The sequence below is a fragment of the Macrotis lagotis genome, chromosome 1, assembly GCF_037893015.1.
Source record: "Macrotis lagotis isolate mMagLag1 chromosome 1, bilby.v1.9.chrom.fasta, whole genome shotgun sequence".
NCBI classification, from domain to species: domain Eukaryota; kingdom Metazoa; phylum Chordata; class Mammalia; order Peramelemorphia; family Peramelidae; genus Macrotis; species Macrotis lagotis.
This window is the reverse complement of record NC_133658.1, coordinates 153,810,460-153,829,227: the sequence shown is the minus strand read 5'-3', so window position 1 is coordinate 153,829,227 and position 18,768 is coordinate 153,810,460. Positions and strand designations below refer to the sequence as shown.

The window sequence follows — 18,768 nt, the reverse complement described above, 5'->3', positions numbered from 1 at the left end:
ACTGTTTGTCGTCTTTTCTTCTAAACATGCCTTGCTGAACAAAAGGAAAAGAAAATCACACTACCATTCTGCCTGGGTCCACTGGAGATTTATGTTACATAATCTTAACTGGGCCCTCACTGCTGTTGGGTAGACCTTCTATACATGCTATTAACTCACTTTTCTACTTTTAATAGAAGTTCTTCCAAACTCTTTCATCCCTTCTCAAGCTATCTTCTCCAGCCTTGCACTTAACTTCTTGGCTCTTTCCCTACTGCCTACAAATATGTCCATTTCTCCCCATCCTGAAAAAAACCGTTATTTAATCCCTCCATCTCTGCTAAACTATCATCTTATATCTTTTCTTCCCTTTGTAACTAAACTCCTTGAAAACACCATCTACAATAGGTGCCTCCACTTTCTCTCTTCTCACTCTCTCTTCTTAATCCCTTAAAATCTGCCTTTTTTTAATCATTCCCTGAAACTGCTCTCTGCAAAGTTATTGGTGATTTCCAAGTTGCCAAACACCATAATGGTTGTTCTCAATTCTAATTCTCCTTGAACTTTTTGCAACCTATTGGTCTTCTTCTCCTCCTCATTAATACTCTTCTTTCTAGGCTTTCAGAACACCACTTTCTCCTGATTTTCCTTATCTATTTGACCACCCTTCCTCTGTCTCCTTTGAGGGATCCTCCTTTAAATCATGCCTTCTAACCAGAAGCGTTGCTCAGTCTTCTGTCCTGGACTGCTTTTTCTTCTCCCTCAATACTATTTTATTTATTAATATCATCAGTTCCCATTGATTTAATTACCATCTCTGTGCTGTTGACTTTTAAACCTCCCTTTCTTGCTCCAGTCTCTCTGATGACTTTTGGTATCACATCTCCAATTATCTTTTTTAAAAATTTATTTTATTTTTAATTTTTCCCCCAGCTACATGCAAAAGCAAGTTTCAACATTTACTTCCAAAACCTTGAGTTCCAAATTCTCTCCCTTCCTCCTACCCTACTCCCCTCATTGAGAAAGCAAATTACTTGGTGTAGGTTAAAAATGTGATGCCATGAAAAACATTACTTACAGTAGTCATGTTGTAAAAGTAAACATAACCCACTCCCCAACACACACAAAGAAAGAGAAACTCAAAAAAAAGTGAGGGGAAAAAAGGAAAAGGATGCTTCAGTCTGTATTCAACAATCAGCTCTGAGTTTGGGATGGATAGCATTCTTTATCATAAATCCATCAGAAAAAATTGCTTCAATTTTTTTTCCTCACAGTTGCTATTGCTAGCTTTATTTCTCTCCATCCTATTCCTCACCACCCCCATTTATTCTATTCTCTCTCTCCTTTTCACCTTGTCCTTCCCCAAAAGTGTGTTGCATCTGATTACCCTCTCCCATGATCTTCCCTCTCTTCTGTCACCTACACTCCTCCCTCCTCTTCCCCCTTTCTCCCATCCATTTCCTCTCCTATTTTTCTTTATGGTGAGATAGACTTCTATACCCAATTGAGTGTGTATGTTATTCCCTCTTCTGAGGAAAGTAAGGCTCACTCACTCCCCCCTCATCTTCCCCCTCTTCCACTCCATTGCAAAATCTTTTTTTTGCCTCTTATGGGAAATGACTTACCCCATTCTACCTCACCTTTCCCTTTCTCCCAATACATTCCTTTCTCCCCCATTATCTTCATCTTTTTAATGTATTCTACCTTCAAATTCAACTCCCTCCTGTGCCTTGTCTATATGTGCTCCTTCTAACTGTCCTAAGATGAAAAGGTTCATATGAGTTATCAGTATCATCTTCCCATGTAGGAATACATGCAGTTTAACATCATTAAATCCTTCATAATTTGTCCTTCCCATCAACATTCTCTGTGCTTCACCTGAGTCCTGTACTAAAGTCCTTTAGTTTCTCTTCAACTCTGGTCATTTCATCAGGAAAAGTTCATTGAAAGTCCCATCTTTTCCCCTGAAAGAATACATTGTTTTGCTGGGTAGTTGATTTTCAGTTGTACTCCCAAGCTCTTTTGCCTTCCGGAATATCGTATTCCAAGCCCTATGAGCCCTTAATGTAGAAACTTCTAAATCTTATGTTTTCCTGACTATAGCTCCACAATATTTGAATTTTATCTTTCTGGCTGCTTGTAATATTTTATCCTTGACTTTGGAGTTATGAAATTTGACTATAATATTCCTGGTAGTTTTCATTTTTGGATCTCTTTCAGGGAGGTGATTGATGAATTCTTTCAATGTCTGTTTTATCCTTTGCTACTAGGATATCAGGGCAATTTTCCTGGAGATTCCTTGAAAAATGAATTTTATGTTCTTCTTTTGGTCATGACTTTCAGGCAGCAGAATAATTTTTAAATTATTTCTCCTGGATCTATTTTCCAGGTCAGCTATTTTTCCAATGAGATATTTCACGTTTTCCTCTAGTTTTTATTCTTTTGGTTTTGTTTTGTTGTTTATTGATTTCTCACAAAGTCATCAACTTTCCTTAACCCCATTCTACATTTTTAGAAATTATTTTCTTCAGAGAACTTTTGAATCTCCTTTTTTCATCTGGCTAATTCAGCTTTTTAGAGCATTCTTCTCCTCATTAGTCTTTTGGACTGCTTTTTTTTTCCATTTGACCCAAACTGGTTTTTAAAATGTTATTTCCTTCAGCTTTTTTTTGTATCTCCTTCATCAAACTGACTTGGTTTTCCTGCTTTGCCCTTACTTTTCTTCCCAATTTTTCCTCTATCACCCTTACTTCATTTTCAAAATCTTCCATAGTCTAATTCCAAAAGATATTTTTCTTGGAGGCTTTGGATCAGAAGCTTCAACTTTGTTTGAATACTCCATAGGAAAAAAGTAATTGTCTATGGTTGGATTTTTTTCTTCTGTTGTTTGTTCATTTCCCCAGCCTATGACTTGATTTTAACTCTTTGCTAAGGTGGGGTCATGTTTCTAGGGTGAAGGACTCACTGTCCCAAGATTTGAGGATTTTTGCAGCCTTTTCAATGACACTCCCCAGTGTCCTCAAATTCTCAATTCCTCTAAGGTCTTAGGAGAGGCTCTGACTGATCTACTGGCTTGTGCTCTGGTCTGTGGATGACCACAAGCACTCCCCTCTGCCCTAGAACTGTGAGGAGGTTCTTCTCCACTTGAGCTCTGTTGTGCTTCTGCTCTTTTTTTCTCAGACTGGCGACCTGGATCTGAGAATGGGAGAAGCAACAGAGTCCTCTGCAATCTCCTCAACCCCCTTACCATCCCTGATCTGAGCAGCAACCTGGTTGCTTCCCAGGCCTACTTCTGGCCCTCTGGGGCCAGGTCTGCACTGAGGCCTGCATAGGGCAGGGCTCCACTTTCCCTTTGACACTTTCCCACTGGCTTTCCAAGTTGTCTTTGGCAATCCCTGGGCTGAGAGGTCTGGAACCACCACCTCTGCCATAGACCCAGACACCCCAGAGAGACCCAGTGCTTCCTGGATGGCTGGAGTCAGTTCACTCCTGTGTGGCATGGCCAGGGTTGTGCTTCAGACCCTTTCTAACCCTGTAGACCCTTCCCACAGATCATCCAAGTTGTCTTGGGCTGCAAAATTGTTTCATTCAGTCTTTTTGTGGATTCGCTCACTCTAGAAGTTGACTAGAGCTATTGTTTAAAAGTTATTTGGATTATTTGGACTCTGGCTGTCTCCCCATGTTTGGAATGCTCTCCTTTCTCAATTCAAAAACTGACCTCCCTGGCTTTAAGTCTCATCTAAAATCTCAAAAGGAAGCCTTCCCCAATCCCACTAGATTGTAAGCTCCTTGAGGGCAGGGATTGTCTTTTGTCTCTTTTTGAATCTTGGTACATTTTGGACACTTTATAAATGTTTACTGATTGATTGATTGTATATATCTCTCAAGGTCAATTACTTCTCAAGTTTTCTTAATTGAGTTACATACAGAAGACAAGTTCATGTCTTACAAACCAATTCCCAAGGTGCTCATAGAAAATGTCTGAGTGGGTCAGAAATTTTAGGCTTTCCAGATTTCCTCCCCAAACAGACAGAAAATTCACCATGAAATAAATATGGAGCTTCAAAAATAAAGGGAAAAGTAGTTGTTCTCTAATGACATCTGAGAGAACCTCAGAGAAGACTTCAGGGGCTGAGGTTTTGACTGAATGAAATATGAACACCTTCAGGCTGCCTTCCCTGAATCAATATGGGTCCCAAGAAATTTCATCTCAGGAACTTTTGTCTCATAAACTTTAATCCTAAGAACAGCAGAGGCTCAGTGAGGGAAGACTGAAAGACTCCCTGCTTTTAGGGGTGCTGATCAGATCTGATAACCCCCTCTCTCTCACCCCTCTGTGATGGTGGTTGAGGTGGAGCCCAGGGAGTGGGGTATGTGACTGGGACTTAGGGGAGAAAGAGAGGAGAGCAATATTATCCACAATTTGGAATTAAAACCTGAATAACAACAACAACAACATAAAACTGCTAAAAATGAGACAAATTAAAATTAAGATGATTAAGCAAAGGAAAAAGAACCTGACCATTGACAGCTACTTTGATCTAAAAGATCTGGGTTCATACTCAGAGGAAGACAGGTAAATTTTTTTTTCGGTTTTTGCAAGGCAAACGGGGTTAGGTAAAATTTTTTAAAAAAAGTCACTCCTACTCTAAAGAGTAATGTCAAATGGTCACAACCCCCCCCCCCCAAAAAAAATCTTGGAAGAAAATAAATAAGAATTATGAAAAATCAAATAAGAGAATGAGGAAAAGTTAGGAAAAAAGCAATTCAAGGAAATTATGAAAGGATAATTAACCAATTCAAAAATAAGATAAAAAATCATGAAGAAGAAAAGAAACTTAAAAATCAAATAAGAGAGGATAAGGAAAAATTAAGGGGAAAAGGCCTATCCTAGATAATTATGAAAATAAAGTTAACCAATTAAAAAATAAGGGAGATACAAACTCTTTAGAAAGAAAATAACTCCTTGAAAACTAGAATTGGACAAGTAAATTTGAAAATAAAACATTAAGGTATAATAAAATTAAAATAAATAATAGCCTGAAACATCTCATTAGAAAAATGACTGATTTGAAGAACAGATCTAGGAGACTATCAAAATTGTCAGATTATCTAAAAGTTACTATCAAAAAAAAAAGAATCTGGATACAATATTACAAGAAATTATTAAAGAAAATTATCCTGTGGTTCTAGAACAAGAAAGTAAAGTTAGAAATACAATGATCATCACCTGAAAGAGATTCTAGGGAAAAAACTCATCGGAATGTCATAACTAAGTTTCAAAATTTCCAGATTAAAGAGAAAATATTGCAAGCAAGAGAAAAAAACAATTTAAATATTTTGGGAAACAATCAGGATTTCACAAGGTTAGCTTCTATACTAAAAGACCATAGAACATTATATTTCTTTTTTATTTATTTATTTTTTCCAACTATGTGCTATGGTAGTTTTCAACAATTATTTTTTGGAAGATTTTGAGTTTTACATTTTTCTCCCTCCCTCTCTTCCCTCCCCCCTGACAGAAAACAATCTAATATGTTTTACATGAAAAAACATACTCAACATGATCCATATTAATCATCTTATGAAAAAAGTATCAAATTCAAAAGGAGGAAAAAAATTAGAGAAAAAAACATAAACATATAAGACAACTTTTAAAAATTGAAGCTTTAAAATTGAAACTCCACAATTCCTTCTCTGGATATGGACAGTGTTTTCCATCATGTCTTTTAGCATTGTCTTTCATTATTTTACTGCTGAAATGTACAAGTCCGTCATAGCTTATCATTACCCATTGTTGCTGTTAGTATGAACATTGTTCTTCTGCTTCTGCTCACTTCACTCACCATCAGTTCATACAAGTCTTTCCAGGCTATGCTGAAGTCCTGTCCTTCACAGTTTCTTATAGAACAAGTATGCCACCACATTCATATACCACAGTTTGTTTTGCCATTCCCATTCTTTGCAACTACAAAAAGAGCTGTTATATTTTTGTACTTTTAAGTTTTTTTAACCTTTTTTGATATCTCTGGAAAATAGATCTAGTAGTGGTATTGCTGGGTCAAAGGGTATGCACAGTTTTATTGCCCTTTGGGGAATATTTTATTTCAAAGAGCAAAGGAGCATCCAAGAATACCTTATCCAGCAAAGTTAAGTATGATCCTGAATGGGACAAAAAAAGAATATTTGATGGATTGAAAGATTTTCAGATATTTATAGCAAAAAAGACCAGAATGCAATGGAAAATTTGATATAAAAAGATCCAGAAGAAATATAAGGAAATCATTAAAGATGAATTATAAGACATGGATAAAGTTTAAACTGTTTACTTATGATATATGAAAATGTTATCAATATTCTTTAAATATTGTTGTTTGCTAGAAAAGTTGTGGCTGAGTTATGGGGTGATTCTAAAACCAACAAAAGTGGGTAGGAAAAGGTTAAAAAGGAGCGATTATTTCATTAAAATGGGGAGCAAAAGGAAGAATTAATATAGAGGAAGCAGATAAAAGTGGAAGACTTGTAACGCTGGAACTGGGATGAAGAGGAAACAATGTATAGCTGAAGAGGTTTAGAAGTCTTCTGAACTTCTAGAGAGGTGAGAAAACTAAAGGAAAGATTGGAGAAGGAACTTGAAAAGCGAGTAAAGAATAAGATTAGTTGTGTGTAGGAGAAAGTGGGAATTTTAGAGATGAGAATAAAATAAGGAATAAGGGTATAAAAGGAAAATATAAAGTAACAGGAATGGTGTAAAAATAGAGGCGGAGGAGGGAAATAGTAAAAAATAAGATGGAGGAAAATTCACAAATAATAATTAGAACTTTAACAAATCTATAAGAATATTAGTCATTCCCCAAGTGATGAATGATCAAAGACTATGAATAGACAGTTTTCCAATGAAGAAATCAAAAACAGTTATAATTATATGAAATGCTCTAAATCATTATTGCTAAGAAAAATGCAGATTATAAAAACCCTGTTGATATTATTTTATATCTACCAGATTGACTAAAATTATAGAAGGGGAAAGTGATATGCTGAAGAGGATGTGGAAAAATTGGGACACTAGTCAATGTGAAATTGTTAAATGAACCAATTATTTTGGGGAACAATCTGGAATTTTGCCCAAAGAGTTATTAAAGTACCTATATCATTTGACCCAGTAATATTAACTACTTGGTCTATTTACAAAGATGATTAGGGGGAAAAGGAAAAGAACCTATATGTTCTAAAATTAGCAACTCTTTTTTTTGGTAGCAAAGAACTGGAAATTCCCAGGTTGTCCAGCCATTGGGAAATGGCTGAAAACTTGTGGTTTGTGATTATGATGAAGTAATAGCTGTGCTATAAGGCATGATGAGCTCAAGAATTTTAGAAAAAAATGGAAAACTTGAATGAAATAATGAAGTAAATGAATGAAATAATGAAGTAAAATGAAGAGAACATTATATACAGTTAGAGCAATATTTTTTAAGAATTACTTTGAACTTTTGTTTATAAATTAATTATAATTTACTATAAATTAGCTTTAAAGGACATATGAAGAAAGATACTATCTGCATCCAGAGGGAAAAAACTAATAGAAGTTTGTATAGAATAATTTTACATATACATGTATGTATATTTTTATATGTATATGTATGTGTGTATTTGTATCTTATGGTAGCCATCTTTAGGATGGGGAGGGAGGGAAGAAAAAAAAGAATTTACATGATGATTTTGGAGCATAATTGAAAGCAATAGCAAGTTGTGTATAATAGATTTGTAGTTTCATGTATAATCATCTTTATTTATTGTATACACTATGCTATGGAAATGCTTGTCTTATTCTATAAATTAAAAATAAAATTTATGAAAAAGGAAAAAGAAACACAATTCCCAGACTAAAGAACAGGTTCAGGAGACAAAGAGAGTATCTAGCCAACTATTATCCTTATTGGAATTTCCAGAGATCATAGAATGTGAGATAGAAGACATCTTTGCTTAAAATTTAATTTTTTTAAATTTATTTTTCCGATTATAAGTAAGGCACAATTCCAAACTACTCTCCAAGTATGGTTGGATAAATCCAGAATTCCACCAATAATGCATTGGTGTTCCAGTTTTCATTTATCATTTCCTTTTTCTATCAATCTGAGTCAATCTGATAGGTGAAGTGATTCCTCAGAGTCATTTTTTTGTTTGTTTGGTTTTTTGGCAAGGCAATGGGGTTATATGGTGAGCCCAAGGCCACATGGCTAGGTGATTTTTAAATGTCTGAGGTTGGATTTGAACTCAGGTACTCCTGTCTCCAGGGCCAGTGCTCTATCCACTGCGCAACCTAGCCACCCCTAGAGTTGTTTTAAATTTGCATTTCTCTATTTAATAATGACTTTAGAGCATATGACTTTCTAACTATAGAGAGCTTTAATTTCTGATGGAAACATTTGAGTTCAAATCCCTCATTCATGAGAAAACTGATATCCAATAAGTCACTCAATAAGCAATTATTAAGTGCCTCTATAAGTCATTCACTGCTAAATAAACACTGGGGATACAGAATAAAAATCTGAAGGCAGTTTCTCGTCTTTTTTTTTTGTTTTTTGCAAGGCAATGGGATCAAGTGACTTGCCCCAAGGTCACAGGGCCAGTGCTCTATCCATTGTGCCACCTAGCTGCCCCTCTGTTATCTCTTCTTAAGAGAAGGAAAATTGACTTGCTCAAAGACACACAGATAGTAAGTACTAAAGCTCACCTGACAACTAGCACAGCACTGTAGCATGAGAATATTCATTTTACTAGGTTTGAAAGAAGATAAAAGTTTTGCCTTCCAAGGTATATGCAAACTTACACTAAAGACTACCATGTTTCTTTCCTTCTCTCTTCTCTCATCTTGCAGTAGTTCCCTGTGGTAAAATTCAGGCTAACCAAGTCTTCAAAACTGAAGCTGCCCGAATTGTAGGGGGTATTAATACTTCCACTTTGGAAGTTCCATGGCAAGTGAGCATCCATTTCAATCACACATTTTTATGTGGAGGATCAATACTCGATAAGTGGTGGATTCTAACAGCTTCCCACTGCTTCATAAATGACAAGTAAGTATTCAGAAAATGAATTTATTTGTGAGGGCTTTTTTTCCTTTACAGAATGACAGAATCTCAGATATGAAGGAATCTCAGAAGGAATCTGTTCCTTCCCATATCTGAACAAAAATCCCCTCTATAACCTGTTCAACAAGTGGTTATCTAGAATTGACTGGAAGACATCCTAGGGTGGGGCAGCCCCTTCCACTTTGGACCAACTCAAAACTGTTAGGTACATCTTTTCATCAAATCTAACTAAGTTTCTTTACAAATGACACCCATTGATGTTGACTCTACCCTGCAGAGTGAAGGTAGAATAAGGTCATCTATACTTTGAATGTTTATTATAGTGGGTATTCATATTCAGATAGATGGGGCAGCCCTGAAACAAAGCAAGAAATGAAATTGGAGTCACCTGCTTTTATTTAATTGACTTCTGACAATCCTTGAAGCTAACTCCTTTTTTCCCTTGCTAGATTTTCTTTATTGGCTGCTTATATATAAGCCCAGAGAATGCCCTCTAGTTACATTATATAACTATAGAATCTTAGAATTAAATTAACATTAGTAGTTAACATTTATTTAGCACTCATGTCCATGTTAAGTGCTTTACATTTATTATCTCATTTGAGTCTCCCAGTAACCCTGAAAGATACTTTTATTATCCCCATTTTACAGTTGAGAAAACTGAGGCAGGCAGTGGTTAAGTGATTTGACCAGGGTCCAAAGGACAGTTTTTGGGTTGTTACAAGACTATGGGGTTAAGTGAGTTGCCCAAGATCACATAACTAGGTAATCATTAAGTATCTGAGGTCACATTTGAACTCAGGTCCTCCTAACTCCAGGGTCAATGCTCTATCCACTGTACCACCTAGCTGCCCAGTCCAAAGAATCCTAGACATCACTTGGTCAAACTCTTATCATTTTATTTATGAAAAAGTAGACCCCCCCAAAATTAAGGTCATTGAGTTACTTAAATGTATAGACCTAGATCTCACTCATGTCTCTTAGATTCTATTCTAGTTCTCTTTTGACTGTATTATTCTCCCTCTTAACGATTTGTCAAATGTTTTTGTTAGGCCATTATTTCAAACTATTGTAGCCAGACTTCCAGTGGATTAATTGAACTCCCTCTTCTCTATAGCTCAGAACCCCTTGACAGCTTTTTCCCTGACTCACTCTTTCTTCCATTACTCTGAAGAGCGATGGTGGGGTGATTTCTCTAGTCTTCTTGCCCAATCCTTCTACAGATAATGCCACCCCATCCCCATTTCTCTGCACTGGCAGATTTCCCCCAAAAAAACAATCATTCTCTCTCTCTGTCTCTCAGTGTCTCTCTGTGTCTCCTTGTTTCTCTCATCTCTCTCTCTCTCTCTCTCTCTCTCTCTCTCTCTCTCTCTCTCTCTCTCTTTCTCTCTTGGTCTCTTTGCTTCTATTTCATCTTTAATCTCTTTCCCTATCTACTTTTTTCTTCCACTTTGCTTATAAACATATTCAAATCTTCCCCATTCTTAAAGAAATCAAAAACAAAAGCATTCATGATTCATGAGACTACAATCATACAAGATTTCAGTTTCTCTTTAATAACCAAAATTCTAGAAAAAAGCTATTCAATAAAGCTATTCATCATTCACTTCAGTTCAAAGTTCGCTTGGATTCTGATCTTATAATTCAACTGAAATTACTTTTTTAAAAATTATATTTATTTTTAGCTCTGAATTCTTTCTCTTCCTACTGCCTCCCCTCCATTGAGAAAGGAAGAAAAAATATAAAACCTGTTACAAAATGTATTATCCCTATTAGCCATGTTATAACAACAATAATAACTTCTTCTTTGACCAAAAAACCACAAACAAACAAAAAACAAACTACTGCTGGGAAACTGAACTGCTCTACTCAGAGTTACCAATGATCTTTTTTTTAAAAAATTGACTAGTGTTCATTATGAATCAGCAAATATATTTTAACTGCTAGGAGCTAGGCCCATAGATATAAATAAGTAAAGCTGTCCTTGTCCTAATAAGGAACTTACGACTGGGAAGGAAGCAGGGAAGAAGCAGCATGAATACAGAAAAATAAATACAGCAAAAAATAAATACAGCATATACACAAAGCACATCCAGATGGGGGGGGAGCATTAGCAAATAGGGGTAAGGCTTCAGTAAGAGGTGGGAAGTAAGGAGGTATTCAAAGGATGGGAGTCCACCTGAGCAAAGACATGGAAACAGTGAATGGATTAGGGATAGGAGATGTTGTGTGTGGGAAATAGCAAGAAAACTCTCCAGTAGGAGAGTGAAAGTCTTGTGGGATGGGAGGAAGGGATTGGAAAGGAGAACAAAATACAAGTGTTTATTAAGCACCTAACAAATATATCTTATTTGATCCTCATGTAGATTGCCATTGTTATCCTCATTTTGTATTTGAGTCAACTGAGACGGACAGAACTGAGGAAAGATGATTGGGGGTGGGTTTTAAAACCTACAGGAGTTTGTATTTTGTTATAGAGGAAAAATGAACTACTAGAGGAACCCCCAAAAGAACCTAAGCAGAGGAATGTCTTGGTCACATCTGTAATTCAAGTATAGCATTTTGATATGGAGGTATTTTTCATGCAAGGAGATACTGAGTAGTAAAGTTGACAAAGGAGAATGCCTATTCATCAGGTCTGGTGTCTAGTAAAGCTTCATTCATGTTCTGTAGAGAAATAAACGTATATCCATTGAATCAGGTACCCCATCCTGAGCCATATTCCTCCTGTGGATCCTATCCTACCATGTTTCCATGGTATCCATAAGATCAGATTTGTCTCCTTGCTTTAGAGATTCTAGAAAAGGTTCTAGTGTCTCTACCACATGGCAGCCTTCATACTGGTCCAGTTTGCCAGTGTCCCTGGCATCACTTACTTGTCTTGGGTTTAGTTAAATTCTCTTCCTATTTGCAATTTCCCAGTTTTTCTTGTCTTTTTTTGTTTCCAACAAAGCACATCCTATTTGGAAGTATATTTGGCATTGGAGGAATCTGATAAGTCAGTGGAGAAGAGAAATGTGAAAAAGCTCATTCTTCACCCCAACTTCAATCAACTATTCATGGACCATGACATTGCTTTGATTTTGCTTGATTCTCATATAGAATTTAACACAAAGAAAACACCCATCTGCCTGACAAAAAATTTACAAAATGTGGAAGAATGCTGGGTATCTGGATGGGGAAAAACACGTGAGTGATTTTTTCAGAGTGGCTAGCATCTCTTACCTCTGGTGCTTTGTGTGGCAAGAAACCTGTGGGCTTGCTTATTTTATCCAGTGAGCCCATTCTTTGTTGTGGATCAGACCCCACTTGAATCATACACTGCTTCACCCAATGTGAAAAGGGGGAGGTAAACCCTGGATACCCTACAGGACTCTTCCCTCCAGCTAGGATTAGAGCAGCATAAGAGGATTATGGAATGGTGAAGCTGGAAAGGACCTTAGAAAAATAAAGAGAACTTTCTGTTTAGGCATAGTTTGTATTAGATGGCCTCTGAAGCCCTTCTCATTCTGTGAAATCATTCAGTAGCTACCTGTTTGCCTTAAAAAGATACAGTGTCTGTTTGTCTATCTACCTATCCTTATTCTGTATTAGTCAATGAATTTTAAAGAAGGTTTGTGGAAATTCAAGAGGTATTCTGTGAGGGCAAAAGACTTTAAATGCCAAAATAATGCCTAGCCATGAAATGGAAATAGTCTAAAGGGCTAAACATATATCAGCCTTTTCCCTGACTTTTTAAAAAAGGTTATAAAACACTCTAGCAATCTTATCTTAAATTCTTACAACAATCTTGAGAATTATAGATGCTACTTCATTTTAACAGCTGAGGAAACTGGCAGAAAGAGAATAAGTGACTTGTTCAAGGTCACACAGTTGGAAAGTATCTGACACACTCAATCCAATGTGTCACCTAACTGTCAAGAAAGGAGGATTCTCATTACCACCAGAACAGTAGTTTCCTAATTCTTTCTTGTATAGCATTGTCTTATAACATTTTGTGCCACCAGCACTTTCATAAGGGGAGTACTCAAGATGTGTCATGGTGGGATGATGATAATGATGCCAATGGAGCAAAAGCATTGGGGTGAAGAGTAGGGAGAAGCTAGACCCCAGTGGAGTTTTGATTCCTGATCAGATGATGGGTTTGTTTCTTCTCAGAAGACTTTTATTCTCAGCCAAAACTATGTGGAGACAGACAAAGAGATACCTACACAAAAAAAGGGAGCAAAATACAGAGAGAGAGAGGGAGAGAGAAACAGAGACAGAGTCAGATACAGAGAGAGAGAGAGAGAGAGAGAGAGGAAGTATGTCATTGGCCTTTGTTTCCTGTCTAGAGTGGAAGGGAAGGGATATAAATGATGATTATAGCTTTGTAATCTGATATTTAAATTCTAAGAACAATTCCTTCTGTTTTTCCCCTTTCTTCTCTTGATCTGTCTTTTCTGTTGCTTAGAACCTTTAAAGATAATGGATATACCGCTGCAAAAAGTTCAACTTGAGATCTTAGACTGGGAAAGGTGCTCTGATAAAGTATACTTGCTCACTGACAACATGATCTGTGCCTGGGATCCAGAAGGGAAAAAAGATTCCTGTCAGGTAATCAGGACTCTTGTACTTAGATTCAAAGTCCACCCAGTTCCCAAAACCCTCAGCAACCCCTTGGTTGAGACAGTGACTTTTGGACAGTCTTGGAATAGCAGTCATTTCAGGGTAAGCTGCTTCTTCCTCCTTGAAATTTCTATCAACACCTGACATGAGAAGATGTGAAACTATGCATTGTTGTAACATCATCTAATCTAAATTGCTTTTGTTCTACACAAGTCTGGGAGGAACTTTCCTTGGGTTCCTTCAAGAGGTAGAATTAATACCCTTATTACCTTCTACCCATTCAGGGGTGGAGAATCTTTTTTCCTGCCAAGGGCCATTTGAAAATTTAATAGAAAAATGCATGGACTATTTGGTGAGACATTTAATGAATTCACCCCTAAAAACTTATTGATTTATTGAATTTTGAATATTACTTGTCTTAGTCCACAGGCTGGAGGTTCCCCACCTCTGCATCTTAGACCAAAATCCATCATTTATTAAGTACCTTCAATGTACCAGATGTTGTACCATTCACTGGACAAGGAAATTAGAGTTCAATGGAGGAGGCAACATGCCAACAATTTTGTACACACAAGATAAATACAGGATATATTGGAAATATTCAACAGAACAAAGGTACTAGAATTAAGGGGGATCAGGAAAGGCTTTCTACAGAAGGTGGAATTTTATCTGGAACTTGAAGAAGGCCAAGGAAATCAAGAGGTAGAGTTGAGGACAGACAGGCATGGAGGTGAGATGGTGAAAATGCTGGGAGTTGGGAGCTCAAGTAAAAAGGCTAACATATCTATATTACAGGGAATATGGAGGAGGGTAGACATAAGAAGACTGGAAAAAGTAATAATGAGCAAAGTTTTTAAGAGATTTGAATCTCAATCAGAGGATTTTATAATTAATTTTGGAGGTAATAGGGAGTCCCCAATAAATTGGAAGAGGAGGGTGACATCTGGATTTTAGAAAAATCACTCTGAAAACTTAGAAGAGGATGGAATGGAGAGAAACTTCTGGCAAGCCAGTGAACCAGCAGGCTATTTCAGTACTCCAAGTGTGAAGATGATGAGTGCCTGAAAGTATCAGGGGACAAACAGGGACCTATGTAAGAGATGATGGGAAGGTAAAATTAAGGTAAAAAACCTTAACACATGTACTTAGGAAGAAAGGAAGGCTCATAAAAGTTAATTTGCCCAAGATTATATAGACAGTGAGTGGCAGATAAAGTTTCTAATTCTCTTAATCTAATTAGAATGTGATTAGGAAAGGAATAATATTTTTCTTTCTCCCCTTTAGGGTGACAGTGGGGGACCTTTGGTTTGCAACAAAAAGAATAACCCAGAAGTATGGTACCAAGTGGGCATTGTCAGCTGGGGAGAAGGTTGTAGTCGGAAAGAGAAACCTGGTATATACACAGCAGTGTCCAATTATGTGCTTTGGATTGTGCTAAGGACCCGTGAGTCAGGCTATCCCTACATCTTGTCATTTTCTGACTATTTTTTCATTCCCTCAAAATGTTTAATTTTGTCATTGTATTTTTCATCTCTTCTCTTGTAAAATATCTTTTTCTCTTTACAATTACATAATTCATTGACCTCTAGTTTAAGTGTACTGATTAGACAGTTCCAAGTTCATGTGATCCAGTGAAATCACTGAAAAATTGAAATAATTTTAGAGAACTAGAAATGGCTGAGGCTTAGGCTGTCTGGCCTGCTGACAAACCTCTCCCATCCCAACCTCAAGTTACTTTGTCTCCCAGGGCCTCAGTTTCACCTTAAGTAAAATTAAAGAGACTGAGTAAATGAGGAGGTATGATAAGAGAGCAGCTAGCTTTCCTCAATTAGTACAAGTCACCAGGCTTAGACAGACTTATCTCTCAAAATACTGGGGGATAAGGAAACAAATTCATGAATGTGCTCATAGACCTACTTTTTGTGATTTGAAAAATTATAAAGAACAAGAGAAATAGTAACTGGAAGTAGTTTTCTGATTTTCAAAAAGGGACCAGAGAATAGATTATTCAAACCAAAGACCAAACCAGCATGGCTGAGATTCCTGGCAAAATTCTAGAATTAATTATTAAAATGATAGTTTGTTAGCATTTAGAAAGGGAGAAGTGGTTACCACAAGATAGTAGGATTTACCAAACTTACTTCATTTTATTTTTTGACAGGATTATTAGACTAATAGATAAGATGATTATATGGACATCATTTATCTGGATTTTTTTTTTTTTTTAGGGTTTTCAAGGCAGTGGGGTTAAGTGGCTTGCCCAAGGCCACACAGCTAGGTAATTATTAAATGTCTGAGGCCGGATTTGAACTCAAGTACTCCTGACTCTAAGGCCAGTGCTTTATCCACTGTGCCACCTAGCCACCCCGGTCTGGATGGTTAAAAGTTATTTATTTAGTATCTCATGATAGCCATTCATGAAGTTAGAGAGATGTTACAGAATAATGATATAGTCAGGTGATCAAAGCCAGAAACTACTAAAGGACTGATGTCATTTCTTCCTCATTCTCTTTGCACAAAATATCCTCCCTTTCCCTATTAACCTATTCCTATGCTTAAAGCTAATATGAATATTATCAAGTACCAATAAAAAAAACCTTTCCTCTAAGAACACACATTTTGCTTCACTCCTTTCTAATTCATGAGTATCATATTATAACAGGTTTCTGTTCATCTTAAATCTTTCTGTGTATGTCAGAAATTTGCAAGGTTTTAAGAATTCTGCCCTCTGTGGTATTTTAAATATTTAACTTTTGATTTTTCATTTTATCTGAATTTCTTAAATATATCAATATAAATTTGCTAAATTACATAATAGAAAGTTAAATTAATAATGGAGTCAATAGAAAGGCACTCAGCCCTAGATTATATTTCTACTTTGGTATATATTAACTTTTCAACAAGAATGATTCATTTTTTTAAATCAGATTCTCATAGTTTTTTAAAAAGATTTTTCCTTTAGTTTGTTGTTAACTATATCATGGGGCAGTTAGGTGGCACAGTGGATAGAGTACCAACTCTGGAGTCAGGAGGACCTGGGTTCAAATTCAGCCTCAGATACTTATATTTCTTTACCTTGAGTAAGTCACTTAACCCCATTGCCTTGCAAAACAAACAAACAAACAAAAAACCAATGTCTACATCAGGTACAGGTTGCAGAAACAAAAATAGAAGTAGCAAAGGGTATTTAAAACCTGAAATTCTCTGAAGTTGCAAGTGAATTATAGGTTCCTAATTTAGTGTTTTCCTTATAACTCTAGCTTTCAATAAGGTCAGAACCACAAAGTTTCAACTTGTTTTCACCACATGAACTAATTATTGGACAAATAGAGTTTAAGAGGTTGTGCTAAATTGTATCGAGATCTGTTTTATAAAAGATTTTAGCAAGAATGTCTAATGATCTACATGATGCAAAATAGAACCAGAGAAGCAAATCTGCTAATGAAGGTACTGCTTCAGAGCTACTCTGAAAATGAGACCTATTCCCAGGCCAGAAGACTACATGAGATCTATGAGATTCAAAATGAAGTGCCCTGATGAAATGGATATTGGAAGTGGGTTTCAGGGATATGAGGAGACCTGATATTAATGTTGTTGATCATTATAATATTACCTTGACTTTTTACCTTACAGGTATACGTTGAATCTCTGAATTTAGTTAATGGTTTTAGATGTTTTTAAACTATAGTTGGTATTATTGATTAATCAGTCTTGTTATTTTTTCAACTCTGCATTAGTTATTGTATTTAATCCCATTTTTACCTTTCAACAGAGAATCTTGTGTTAGTGCACCCTACTATTGATAATGATTATTTTAAAGATTAGTGATCTATTAGAGATATGTATCTATTAATTTATCAAAATGGTAAATTGAAAAGATTATAGTTGATCCTGTGTTATTTATTTATTGATTCTATTTACAAGTAATCAAGTTTATTCTGTAACTGGTTTTGTCCTGTAACTATTTAAATTATGTCTGAAATTAGATCAGAGTTCAGCTGGACTGTAATGGGTTAAGTCCAAAAACCCAGCTCTTCTTGCCTCAAAGAATTTTGCTAACCTTGGAGAATGGATGTGAATGAAAGGGAGTCACAGGATTTCTTTATTCTGTCAAGCTATTCTTTTAAGGATATCTGGTTTGCTGTCCAAAATTCTGAAATGCTAACTTGGACATGGCCTCAAATGGACATTTCTTAGCCTCAGGAGAGAAGAAGGGGTCATTGCTAGTCTCCATTCCCAAACTTCCAATGAATCGTGTTATTCTCTGCACCTTAGCTGTGTAATCAATCATGTTGCCCTCTACCATGTTCTGGTCTTTGTTCTGTACTCCCCAAAGTCTATAAAAGAGCAACAGCTCCTTTTCCTCAAGGTCTTTGGCTTAAATGGAGGTAATCCTCCATTGATCTATTTATTAACACAAAGCATGAACTTGCTAACAAATGTCTTCTTGCTCAGAGATATACTTCAATTTAGATTCCTACCACTTATTACCTTGGGTAAATTTTATCATTTTTTAACTGAGCCCCATTTTCTAACATGTAAAATAAGGGGGTGGGACTAGGTAATATTTAAGCTTCCTTCCAGTTCTAAATCTATGAGTAACTATAATCATATAACCTTTGTTTACATCTTCTTTGTTTTGTTTTGTTTTGATTTTTAGGTTTTTGCAAGGCAAATGGGGTTAAGTGGCTTGCCCAAGGCCACACAGCTAGGTAATTATTAAGTGTCTGAGACCGAATTTGAACCTAGGTACTCCTGACTCCAAGGCTGGTGCTTTATCCACTACACCACCTAGCCGCCCCTGTTTACATCTTCTTGTGGGAAAAATATTGGACTTAAGAGTCAGGAGAATTTGGAGTCAAATCCTAAGCCTAATATTTATTTCCTATGTGACTGTGAGCCTTGGTTTCTTCAACTATAAAAACGGGGATAAAAATGGCAGAAAAAGGAGGCAGCTAGGTGGCACAGTAGATAGAGCACTAGCCCTGGAGTTGGAGGACCTGAGTTCAAAATAGGCCTCATACACTTAATAAGTACCAAGCTGTGTGGCCTTAGGCAAGTCACTTAACTCCATTACCTTGCAAAAAAAGGC

The 18,768-nt window shown here is 36.4% G+C and overlaps 1 protein-coding gene across 4 annotated transcripts in view; it reads left to right on the top strand.

Annotated features, from left to right (window-relative positions):
* The window catches only part of PRSS55 (serine protease 55), a 69,100-nt gene that overhangs the window by 3,795 nt on the left and 46,537 nt on the right, over positions 1–18,768 (top strand). The window contains exons 2-6 of one of the 4 annotated variants that reach the window (XR_012476042.1): positions 8,858–9,053; positions 12,022–12,257; positions 13,522–13,664; positions 14,099–14,291; positions 14,961–15,034. Coding sequence is in view for 3 of the 4 variants with exons in the window: in XM_074225368.1 (XP_074081469.1) it covers positions 8,858–9,053; positions 12,022–12,257; positions 13,522–13,664; positions 14,961–15,120 (735 nt within the window). In the remaining variant the exon portion in view is untranslated. Of the gene's footprint in view, positions 1–8,857; positions 9,054–12,021; positions 12,258–13,521; positions 13,665–14,098; positions 14,292–14,960; positions 15,121–18,768 lie in introns of those variants that run through there. The other 3 variants (XM_074225386.1, XM_074225378.1, XM_074225368.1) reach the window with 3 other exon arrangements.